This window comes from Rhincodon typus, chromosome 38, assembly GCF_021869965.1.
Source record: "Rhincodon typus isolate 14 chromosome 38, sRhiTyp1.1, whole genome shotgun sequence".
In the NCBI taxonomy this organism is placed as follows: Eukaryota; Metazoa; Chordata; class Chondrichthyes; order Orectolobiformes; family Rhincodontidae; genus Rhincodon; species Rhincodon typus.
The window spans coordinates 16,905,718-16,918,104 of NC_063369.1; the positions used below are offsets into that span (position 1 = coordinate 16,905,718).

General features: G+C 43.7%; 1 protein-coding gene across 2 annotated transcripts in view; it reads left to right on the forward strand.

Annotated features, from left to right (window-relative positions):
- Positions 1 to 12,387, forward strand: part of LOC109921693 (very-long-chain enoyl-CoA reductase) — a 72,202-nt gene that overhangs the window by 45,976 nt on the left and 13,839 nt on the right. For both annotated transcript variants that reach the window (XM_048618032.1, XM_048618031.1), the window contains 6 exons: positions 217 to 320; positions 2,791 to 2,906; positions 4,600 to 4,705; positions 7,654 to 7,726; positions 10,245 to 10,288; positions 12,164 to 12,221. In XM_048618032.1, coding sequence (XP_048473989.1) covers positions 217 to 320; positions 2,791 to 2,906; positions 4,600 to 4,705; positions 7,654 to 7,726; positions 10,245 to 10,288; positions 12,164 to 12,221 — 501 coding nt within the window. The remainder of the gene's footprint in view (positions 1 to 216; positions 321 to 2,790; positions 2,907 to 4,599; positions 4,706 to 7,653; positions 7,727 to 10,244; positions 10,289 to 12,163; positions 12,222 to 12,387) is intronic.

A 12,387-nucleotide genomic window follows, 5' to 3' on the forward strand; every position in this document is an offset into this window, starting at 1 on the left:
CCCTGGTTTTCCTTACCAAAATGCAACACCTCACATTTATCTAAATTCAACTCCATTTGGCACTCCTTGGCCCATTTCACCCATTTGATCAAGGTCCCTCTCAGTTTTGTTTTTGTTGCTGAAAAGACTGATATTGTGTGTGGAAAATTAAGAAGGAACTGCCTTTCTCTGGGTCAGGCCTTTGTAAAATATCTCTTTCTTCGCTCTGTTTTGCAGAGGGCAAGTCACTAAGGGATGAGGAAATTTTGCAGAACCTCCCTGTTGGTACCACAGCCACTCTTTACTTCAAAGACCTTGGTGCTCAGATTGGATGGGTTACAGTAAGTTGTAAATGTTCTCACTAGTTCAGTCATGATTGAAACCATTTGCTGTATGTTCTTGAGTACCTTACACTGTGGAAAAATTTGTCTTTTTGAGCTTTAATGGTCCCTTGCCATACATGAATGGTGTCAGGGTCAGTCTTTTAATTTACAGGTGTCCTTTTTAAGATCATTTAGACTCTGAGATCCTTTTTTTTTTAACCAAATCATTTGCAGTTAAACACACTCAACCTCTGGTATCCCAACTGCTTAGCTCCCAATGAAGTACTTTTGAAGGAAAAGCAACTGCCAGCCTACACACACAAACCTCCCACAAACAGTGGTGTGGTGACGAACAGCTAATCTGTTTCTACAATGTTGGTTAAGGGACACTGGGGAAAAAAACTCCATTGCTCTGCTTTGAAACTGTGTCATGGGAACTTTCACTCTGTCTGAGACAGCTTTGGTTCAGTGTCTTGTCTAAAGACATGCACTACAACAGTGTAGCACTCCCTCCGAACTGCACAGCCAGTCTTTGTTCTGTGCTGAGGCCTGTGGAGTGGACTTGAATCTGCCACCATGTGACTCAAAGACAGCATTGCTACCATCAACCCACACAGTACCAGAGAGAGTCTTGAGTTTATCGCCTGTCCTTATCTTAAATTTCAAAGCAGCTTTGGTACAATGGAGTGTGGTGCACACAGAGAGGTTGAGTTAGTTTTGTTTCAATGGTGCTGATTGAGGGAAGAATGTCCTCCAGGGTACCAGGAGCTCCCTATGGAATAGTACACTGGGATATCTGATGTCAGTCTCAGCAGAGGCAGAGATTGGTTTAATGTCTGATTTGAAGGATACTGCCATTAACAGTGCAACCTCTGCACATGAACGTCTTCTCTATCAGGAAGAACTTCGTGCTTGTGTATTGAAACTTGAATCTCTTTATTTCTGCTATACAGAGTTACTGCACCCCAGCACTAACAGTTAGTACAATCTAGGTTTTTTTTTTACTGTAGTGCATGTGGGATGCCTATTACCTTTATTCTGGAAGACCCATGGTATCAGTCATCTCTTTTGTGTACAGTAAACTACAGGCCATATGTTTCTGCATGAACATTGACTGCTCTGTCCATTCATATAAACTACACAATTGATGGTGTTGCCCAACGAACATGATAGATCCATTATAAATTTCCAGTCTTTTCTCTATTTTGTATATAGACCTGAAAACACCATTTGCGAAGCAGATTCAATAGTAAATTTCAAAAGGGAACTGAATAAATACTTAGGGAGGGGAAACAACTGAAGATCTGTAGAGAAAGGGCAGGGGACAGGGGCCAATTAGGTAGCTGTCTTTGGAAAGATAGCAGAGGTTTGTTGGGTCAAATGGTCTCTGTCTGGACCATCCTTGATTCAAGTGCATCTCGTTACTAACCAAATTACAGCCTGAATTTACTAATTAGACCCAAAAAAGGAAATGCCCTGCCAACAAATCCTGGGCTCCCAATGGGGTGTCTGTCTGGATTATGGATTTAGGAGTTGAACCCCAGCTTTCTGAATCAAAGGCTGAATGGTGCAGAGTTAAACTGGTATAAGTGGGGTGTGTCATGAGAGGAGTTCAGTGATGTCTGAAGGCAAGAAATAACATTCTTGTGTGTTAACAGTAAACTTTGATAAAAGGTTTGCTGTGTAACAACTTAGCTACACATTACATTTGTTCTTAAGATGACTTGATGGAAGAATTTGGTTTGCAAGTGCGTTATGGAATTTTGTAAGTCAATGAAACAGAAACAAGAGTTGGAGGCTGGGGTGTGTGCGTGCATGCGTTAGTCAGCAATTCTCTGGTGCATCGGGATTAGCACTAGAATGACTGCGCTTGCAAGTGGGGCTCTGAATTAGCAGGAAGAAATGAGCCATTGCCTTCTAAACACCGTGTTGGAAATACTCAACAGGCAGGGTTAAACAGAGTTTCAGGTTGGTGACCTTTTTGTCAGAACAGGAGAAAGTCATGGATATGGCTGGTTGTGAGAGAATACAGAGGCAGGGCTTTAAATAGGCATTCATGAGTAAAGTGGTATGGCTAATTGTAAAAAAAAAACTTAACGATAAAGGAAACTGGGCAAGCTAAATAATTGCCTGTTCTATCTCACACTCCATTTCCTCTTTGTGCCAATATGCGTACTATCTACAGAGCCAGAGCCATTGGATGAGTCCTCGATAGTGGACAAGTGACAGGCAATGTAACCTTGTCCACCTTTGGACCTGTATGCATTGCTGGTCGGCCAGAAATAAATCTATTAAAAGTTCCTCTGGCTTTACTCCCTATCCTCCCTCTACTCCTGCAGTTACCCCACTCAGTAGTCAGAGTTTGGGAATGTGGGATTATATGGAAGTAAACGAGATCCCCCCCACCCCGCTGCCCAACATCCACACCAGAAAGTGAAAAGGTTGAAATACCGTGTGTGATATACTTTTTCTCTTTCTTTCCCCCTAGGTGTTTCTCACAGAGTATGCTGGGCCGTTGCTGATTTACCTGCTTTTCTATTTCCGACTGCCATTTATCTATGGCCCTAAGCACGCTTTCACCACGAGTCCCCATTCAGTTGTGCAGTAAGTTGAATATTGTCTTGACTCGTGGAGATAACTTTTTTGCTAATGGTCCAGAAGTAAAAGTTGTAAACCTGGATGGACTGCAGTGACTTGGGAAGAAGGCCACCACCATCTTCTCGAGGGCAATGGCAGGGAGCAAGAACAAGAACAGTACAGCACAGAAACAGGCCCTTCGGCCCACCGAGGGACTGCACCTAAACACACAATGCCTTTTTAAACTGAAAACCTTTTACCTCTACGCAGTCTGGTTCCCTACCGGTTCATATATCTGTCAAGATGCTCATAAATATTGCTGTTGTATCCACTACCTCCTTTGCCAGTGCATTCCAGACACTTACCACCCTTTTGTAAAATAAATCTGCCTCTCTAGTCTCCTCTAAACTTTCTCCCTTTTACCTTAAACCTATGTCCACTAGTAATTGACGTTTCTACCTTGGGAGAAAGACCCTGACAATCCATTCTATCCATGCCTCTTGTAATTGTGTAAAGTTCTATCAGGTTGCCTCTCATCCTTCAACATTCAAGTGAAAACAAATGGAGTTGTCCAATCTCTCCTGAATAGCTAATACACTCCAAACCAGACAACGTCCAGTTGAACCTTTTCTCTACCCCTTCCAAGGCCTCCATTTCCCTCTGGTATTGTGTATGCAGTAAATGCCAGAAACAAAAACAGAATTTGCTGGAAAAGCCCTGCAGGTCTGGCAGCATCTGTGGAGCGAAATCAGTCAACGTTGGGGGTCTAGTGACCCTTCCTCAGAACCCTGGGCAGTAAATGCTAGCCTTGCTAGTAAGACCTGCATTCCAAAAGTGAATAAATGGTTTTCCTCGATTGTTTGTTTGGAAACTACGTAGGGGTTCCTTGTCCTTCCATCTACTCTGTGCTGCTCTATATTTTACTAATGTCCTAGTTACGCGATTTTATCTCAAAGGATGGATTCTTCACTGGGGTACAGTTCAATAGATACTGGTTTATTTCTGATATGAGCACTGGCATTAGATGTTGCCAAGCTATGGATCTTGAATGGGTTTATCTGATTGCAATGAGTCTAAGGACTCGGGAGTTGATCCCAAGATCAACTGGTTGCTGTGTTTCCGGCGATGCTGGTTAAGGGGAGAATCCCCAGCTCTTTAAGCAAGTCACGGGAACATCTGCCGGAGTAAGTGTGCAGTATTCTTTCAGATCCAAGGTTGTGTCAGCCGTTATGGTGCTTGGCATGTGATTGACAAATGAAATATAGTGAGCAATTGAGAATATCGTGGAGGCAGGTTCGGTTGTGGCTTCCGGTCAGGAATTTGCTAAGTACCTGATGGGAAAAGAATTGCAAGGCCAAGGGGTGATGGCCGGTAAGTGGGACAAGCAGCAGAGACATGGCGGGCAGAATGGTCTGCTGTGTTGTAACCATTCCCTGATTCTGTGTCTGTGCTGATATTGTCACTGCTGTCATTTATTATCCAACTGTAATAAGACTGGATGTTTTTTGCAGAGAATAAAGAGGTTTGATTCTGGGCTATTAGTGGGATAGGGTAGACTCTGGGAAAGCGGGATGGAACTTGGATATTGAAGGGCATTTTTATGATTGTTTAATGTTGTCAGTAACTCCACAGGGTAACAGTGATAATTTTACAATGCTTGCTATTATTGTAGTGCTGGTTAACAATACTGTCACTCTCTCTCTTTCTTTCCTTCCTGTAGCCTTGCCTGCATTTGTCACTCCTTCCACTACATCAAGAGGCTAATGGAGACACTGTTTGTTCACCGGTTTTCCCACGGCACTATGCCATTCCGAAACATCTTCAAGGTAACAGTGTTTACTGTGTATGGCTATCTGTAGAGTTTAATCCTTGTCTGTGTAGAGTTCTTAACCTGCCCAACTTTGTTATAAACCCCACAGTGCTCCAGTGCGCAGTACATCGAAAAGGAAGAAGCATGCAGCTCCTCGAGCCTGCTCATCCTCAATATTAGATTATAATTATCTTTTACATGTCTTTTCTCCAAATGTTAGATTTTTGATTTCTGAACGTTTCAGTTACTCAACCTTCAAAGGTCCAATTGGGCTCCAGTAAATCCCACTCTCTCATAAATCATAAGACATAGGAGCAGAATTAGGCCATTCAGCCCATTGTTTTTACCATCTTTTCCCCTTTTGACTCTAATTGCTGCTGTGATTTCTATGCTTGCACACATTGCCCCTTTCTGTTCCACTTTGTGTACCATCATCAAGATAGCTACCCTACAGTGCTGCCATATTCTTTTGCTTTGTAACCCCATGTATTCGCCCTCTAATTAGTTTAAAGCCCTCTGAATAGCCCTGGTTATTTGACACTGATCTCAATTCAGCTTTCAATTCCTTTTCATTCCTTCCATCTCTTTGATGACGACGTGAGGATGTGGAGATACCAATTCCCTCGATCTTTCATTCACTTTTCAGGATTTGCCATTTCGGTTGAAGGTGTTTTCTTTCTCCCCCTTTTAACAGGGGATTTGCAGAATGAACACTTCCTTAGAGAAAGGGGAGGGATAATGGGCATTTCCTTTTACAGAGAAGTTTGGGGGGGGGGGGGGGGAGAGAGAGAGAGAGAGACACAAGCTGATGATGCCAATTTGAAAAGCCTATCAAACATCTGACTCTGGGCAGAACTAACCTGAACACCCCCACACACGCTGTCTGTCTGGAATTCCTCCTCTGACTGCTTCAATAAGGCAACATTGTACGTACAATTCACAGAGCTCTCTAGTAACTTGTTCTTTAAAACTGTAGATATCTTCTAACACGGTTTCCTTAGTTTCAAGCAGTATCTTTTCCTATTTTTAGTCCAGAGCCAAAAACAAAGTGATATTTTCATCTGCATCAGCCCTGTTGAGCCCTGTAAGAATTTCATATACTTCGAAGGCACGGTGACTCAGTAGTTAGCACTGCTGCCTCCCAGCAGCAGGGACGCATGTTTGACTCCAGCTTCGGGTGATTGAGTGGGGAGTGTGTCTGGGTGGGATGCTCTTCAGAGGGTTGGTGCAGATTCGATGGGCTGAATGGCCTCTTTCACATTGTAGGGATTCTGTGATTCAATGGATTACCCTTCATTCTTCTAAACAGAGAATAAAGACTCAGCCTCTTCCATAATCTCTCCTTGTACTACCATCCCAGGATTAAGCCTGGTAGCAACCTGAGGAAGCCATTCAACACCTCCAGTCTGTTCCACCATTCGATTTAGATTATTTCTGATCTGTACCCCTGCTCCTTTTACCTGCTTTAGCTCTGTAACTCTGAATACCCTTCAATAACAACTCTATTATTCCTGGTTCTTGGATTCCAGTTTTCTTGAAGGTGAGAGTTCCAGCGTTCTGGGACTTTGGTGTGAGGAAGTGTTTCTGGACTCGAACCCACCCCACGTACCCTGGCTCTCATTTTAAGGTTATATCCTTCCAGTAGAAATAGTTTCTTTCCATCTATCCTATCAAATCCTTCAACCATTTGTGTAACTCCAATAGATCACTCCTGAAATTTCTATATTCAAATGGAATTCATGCCTATATTATGGAATCTATTCTCATTGTGTACAACTTGGGGCTGAAGGGAACGGTGCTGCCTGTAAAAACTTTGTAAGACGGGCAGTAACTTTAACCAAAGAGCATGCCTGTGACATCCCTCAGCAGAAAGCAGACCGTGCGTTCCTCTGGCACTGGGAGGTCGCGACCAGTTCAGATTTGTTGATCTGCACTGAATTTGATCGTCTCCCTTTAGTACATCCTCTCAGTGGGATCATGTTGCTTGCAGAATACGTGCTGCAATGCAGTCAGGGTGAACAGAATGACAGGAGCCCTCCGCCTATTTGTTAAGCTGCTCAATTATAAATCAATTTACTTGGGAGCTGGTTATGAGTTCTGCTGTATAAGGGTTGCAATGGTTAGGCATTTCTAACTTTTTTTTTTAGTAAATTCTGTGCTGTTCCCTTTTCCCAGCTCCCCACCCACCTCCAGCTCATACAGCCCCCAACCCAATGCGTTGTTCTTCATTAGCTTAAACAGACCGGTTGCTCGACTGTGAGGGCATCATGACCAAGTTATGTGGATGGAATTTTGAGTAGAGGCTATCGCAAGTACCAACGCTTTGAATTGCTTGTTTCTTTTTCATCTTCCTCTTGAGCTGACTAATGATTATCCAGGACTGGATTGTTGCGTCAAATTCCTGGAATTCCCTCCCTAAATCACATTGTGGGTCAACCTACAGCAGGCCAACTGCAGCGGTTCAAGAAAGTGGCTCACCACCACTTTCTCAAGGGGCAACTAGGGACAGGCAATAAATGCTGGCCCAGTCAATGATACCTACATCCCACAAATAAATATTAAAAAAAAACTTTAGAAGATATAGATGGTAAGAGGCTCGCAGTGATGTCAACAACATAGTCGTCACTGTCTGGTTAGGGATGGGACTTTGGCACCTTCATCTGGAAGCTTGATGGGACCAAACCTGGCAACAAGAGAAGGGCAGGGTACTGTTCCCGGGCACTGAGTGACTCCTACTGTACCAACAGAATCAAAACTTTGTGAATTTGTGGTGATTGTTGAGCATTGCTGAGGGGCGATGGTTTAGTGCTTCAGGTAGCAAGATGAATCTCAACCAGATTGGTGTGTTGTTCTAGTCATTTGGTGCTGTCAGTTTGATCTGTGTCTTCATTCATTCTCTAACTACTTTGACCCTCTGGTCTTGTTTTGAGTTCTGATTAATTTGAAGCCTCCTTCCTCTTTTAGAATTGCACCTATTACTGGGGTTTCGCAGCCTGGCTGGCATATCACATCAACCACCCACTGTACACACCGCCTGGTAAGTCACAGCTCATGTTAACGTTAGTGTGAATCAGGGTGGCTGGTGTAAACAGTATCCCATCTACCCTACACTGAAGCGTGGGAGGAATTGTTACACCACACGTGACAGTGGTGCCTGATTTGGCATGGCGAGGGCACGCTGCATCAGCTCGCCCTGCGATAGAGCTCATTAGGAAAGTTCAGCTGTTTCTCAGCAGCTTGATGTGTAGATGCCCCCATTATTGAAATGCTTCAATCGGTGCTCACCCCTGCCCTTCCTACCCGACCCTCTGCAACCCCACCATAGCTGCAGTGCAGCAACTAACCAGAGTTTCTTTGACACTCCCTCCCACCTCTTTCGCCAAGAATGACCAGGACAGCAGTACTAGGGAGGAATGTTGTAATCTCGGGGATCTCCTTCCAATCAGACCATGTTCTAACGTGGACCTGTACTGGTGTTCTCTCTCGCTGTCTCTTGGGCGTTCTTCCCTGGCACCACCTTTTCCCAATGGGGACAGCAAATGATGTTGTGCCCGTGTCGTCATCCACATCCCGAGATAGAATGAACTTTTTTGACATGACATCAGCAACACCTGATTGCATTTGCATAGCATCCTTTTTTTCATAGTAGGGAAACATCCCTAGGGGATTTCACAGGAGCATTATCAAATAATATTTGACATTAAGTCCATATTTTAGAGGAGGTGATCTGTGAGGAAAGTTTTAAGGTGCAAGGACTGCAGTGCCCTACCCTTATCATGGGGTTTTACACTAGGTGTGGCCTTGCCAGATTTGGCCATATCTTGAGACCAAAAGAAACCAGATCTCTCTTTTTTTTTTGGGGTGGGGGCAACTGTAGACATTTGCGGTTACATCTCCCTTGTTTCCTTTCCCAACTTGCTGTAACCCTCCAGTCTGTATGTGTGTGTGGGTCACAGGATCAGGCTGATTGGGATGCCTTCTGTGGCCAACACTCTCTGGGTTCCAGTGGGGAGTTAACTGTCTGTGAGACAGAGGGGGTTGAGCTGCTTTACCTGTAAAGTCCCGGAGTCCTCTTGTGAGTCCCCTACTCTGTTCACTCGCTTTAATCTGCTCAAACCATACCATCTGGAATTCCCTCCATTAATATCTTACAGATGTGCTCTCGCACACCATTAAAATTTGACAAAGCTTTTTGTCCATCCCCATCTAATATTTCCTTCTTCAATTCATTGTCAGTTTCTGTCTGATTCTGTTACTGTCAAACCCCATGGGATGTCTTAACTTGTAAAGATCAAGTTAGGTTTGCTGTTAACCACAGGTTCTGTCTCATTAGTTCGCTGTGTGTTGCGACAGTGCATATTTCAAGATATGATGCATTGTGTTAGACTAGGTACTCTGAGTGAAACCACAAAGGTTTCTAAGCCCGAGAGTCTCTTGCCAAGTAGTGTCTGCACTGCTGGTGTTTGTAATGGCTATTTATAGCCCAGTACTGAAAAATGATTACAAACATCAATGTTATCACAAGAGCTCCATCATCCTCTGCAGTCAATATATAGGACATCTGTCAGCTGAATGCATGGAAACCCAATTCTGGGTAACTCCTTTCCAGGTAACCACTGGTTTATGCCAAGCTTTGAACTTTCTGGGGAGAATGCTTTGTTGGTGGGTGAGTTGGAATGGAGTGGAGGGTTGATGGCTGATAACAATCTTGCATTTTGCCGAAGGTATATATATTTTTTCTTCCCTGCCGTGAGCCTCTATGCTGTCAGTATATTGAGGAAGAGGTCGTTTCCCTGCATGAAGTGCCCCTCAATGTGTGCCCCACACCATGTTGGCACTCAGCAGGTTAACATGGGACACTCGGAATTCCCTGTTCACTCCTCCTGTGGCCTCCAGCTGCTTGTGGTCCATGTAGAGACCTCTTGCAGCTGTTTGGACCAGGGAGGGCCTTTGAGGTCTTTTGATGGTGTTTGGTTTTTTTATTTGTTTACTCTTTGGGTGCAGGAGTCCCTGGCAAGATCAGCATTTATTTGCTGTCTAATTGCCCTAATATGCCTTGCAGGATCATTTCAGAGAGCAGTTAAAAAATTAGCCATGCTACTGTGGGTGTGGAGTCACATGTAGGCCAGCCTGGGTGGGGACAGGAGATTTCCTTCCCTAAAAGGACATTAGTGAACCTGATTGGGGTTTTTAAAACAATAATTGATTTCATAATCACCATTAGACCAGCTAGATTTAGAATTCCAGATTTACGAATGAGATTTGGATTATAGCATGGGGATTTGAGCTGGTGCCCAGGCATTAGTCTATGCTAATAAAACAAAGTGCTGGAGGGACTTGGCAGGACTGGCAGCATCTGTGGTGAGAGAGGCAGAGTTAATGTTTCAAATCTTCTTTGGAACTCATTCGTCTGTGTCTCAGAATTGCCACATTTATAGTGCACCACAGCCTCCCCCAACCAACCCGTAACATTTATGGATAAGGATGTTTGAGACAAGAATCTTTTTAGAAATCTTTCTGGTTTCCTGGATAATTGACTGATTTTTCTGTTTCAGCTTATGGGGAGAAACAAGTGAAAATTGCTCTTGCTATATTCCTGGTGAGTTTCTCTTTCCCGAATATCTACAAACAAACTTTAAATATGTGAGTAATACTGCTCTGGAGTTTATCAATTACACGATCATGAGAGTTTTGATGGAATTAAATAATAATGGAAAAGATAAAGTTTATGTTCTCAGTAATGAAGTTACCATCATATGTAGCTATTGCTCATTGATATTCATAATCTGTGTTGGAGATGACCCTATAATAATAGAGGATGCATATATGTATGAATTGACAGTAATGTTAATCTGTGCTGACTCCTCCCTCAAATAACTAAGGAGGGATAAGTTGAAGAGAATTTCCTCCGAATTCTCTTCCAAGCCTCCTTGTGACTGGGTTTCAATTGAATTGAATTGGCTTTATTGTCACATGTACCCGAATGAGTACAGGGAAAAGTTTACAAGTCACCATTTATGGCACCATCTTAGGTACAAAGTTACCTAGGTACAGATTCTTCAGTACAAGTTATTAGGAAATGAAAGTTAGGAAACTATAGAAATGAAAAGTCCAGCATTACAGATTGTAGGAATGAATTAGAAAATAGGGAAATAAAAAGTTCAGAATCTGGTCCTTCAAACCCAGTCCACACTGGCAGTTTGCCCCCAGACTGCACCAGGCTTCACCTCCAGGCTCTTGAGGACAGGAGACCGCTTTTGAAATCCTCTTGAGGCTGGACGTCCACGCTGAGGTCACACCAGGCCAAAAGACCACCACGGACTGCTGAAAGACCTCCACTGTGGGCCAGGGGATCGCCATGCCAGGTGTGTGCTGAGGTTGAGAGTTCAGGATTTCACGAAGAAGAAAAGAAGGGGAAAAAAAGGAAAAAGAAACAGATTGAGCGAACGAGCTCTGACTGAGGGCATCTCACTCTGCCGCCATCTTGGACTTTAAATTTGGAGTGGGTTTGGAGTGATGCAAGAGGATGTTTAGCAACACATTTGTCAGATTCCTGAATGGAGAGGGACATGTGATCCAGTACTGTAGTTTGTATACCTGTAACACGAAATACACTGACGCTGGCTGGAAGTAAAGAATCCTGAACTGATGGCCCATCTAAGTGTCAGTGGGGCAAGTTCCAGGATGCTGTTTGCCTACTGTATCCCTGAATTATATTAAAATGTGATGCAAAGACTGTCAGGAAACCAAAATTATTGCTTGATTAAAAAATAACTTTTTAGTGTTTCTGAAAGAAAAACAATCCTTGCCTTGTACTCATCAATACGGATGCAAGAATTCCAAATCTCAGAGTCAGCAATTTATACTGCATGAGACAAGAGGGCTGATTGGTTGGCAAGTTGACCCTGATTGGTTGAGGTGTTGCCATGAGGAATAATTGAGAACAATTGTTATCCCATGCTTTCATTTAATTTTAAAAAAGTAGTGCCTGGACATTTATATCTACGTGTAGAAGACAGGGCCCTGCATCTGAAAATATGTACTTTTTTAGCAAATGTAAATGAGCCATGTTGCAAGCCTGACTGATGATCCTAAACTGGTCACCAGTGTAATTCTTTCTCTTATTCAGGATTGTCCTGCAAGTACTGACAACTGGTAAATCAGCCTGACTTGAGACACTGTGGTTTAACTTTAGCACGTGTGGGCTTTCATCTGAAATTGCAGAGAAACTTAAAGCACTGCAGCGGGCCATTGGCCAGGCTGGGTATCATCGGGCCATATTTATCCCCCACCTCGTTTCATCAAGCTCTATCTGCAAGTCCTCTGAGAGCATCCTGACTGTAATGAGGGGCTTTAGCGACAGCATAATGTGATGCTCATCTGGGAAATGTTGCTGGTGGAGCTGACGGCTCTCAGCAGCCTCCGCTCGGTCAGTTTTTGCCTGTCACTTACTTTCTTGTTCTCTGTCCTGCAGTTCTGCCAGCTGGGTAACTTTTCAATTCACGTGGCACTGAGGAATCTTCGGCCGCCAGGTAAGGCTGTGTATGTGATTTGCTAGCAAAACCTAATGGCAGTAATGTGGGTCTGACGGTCTCATTGAGATAACAAGGTGTAGAGCTGGATGAACACACAGCAGGCCAAGCAGCATCAGAGGAGCAGGAAGGCTGACGTTTCGGGCCTAGACCCTTCTTCAGAAAT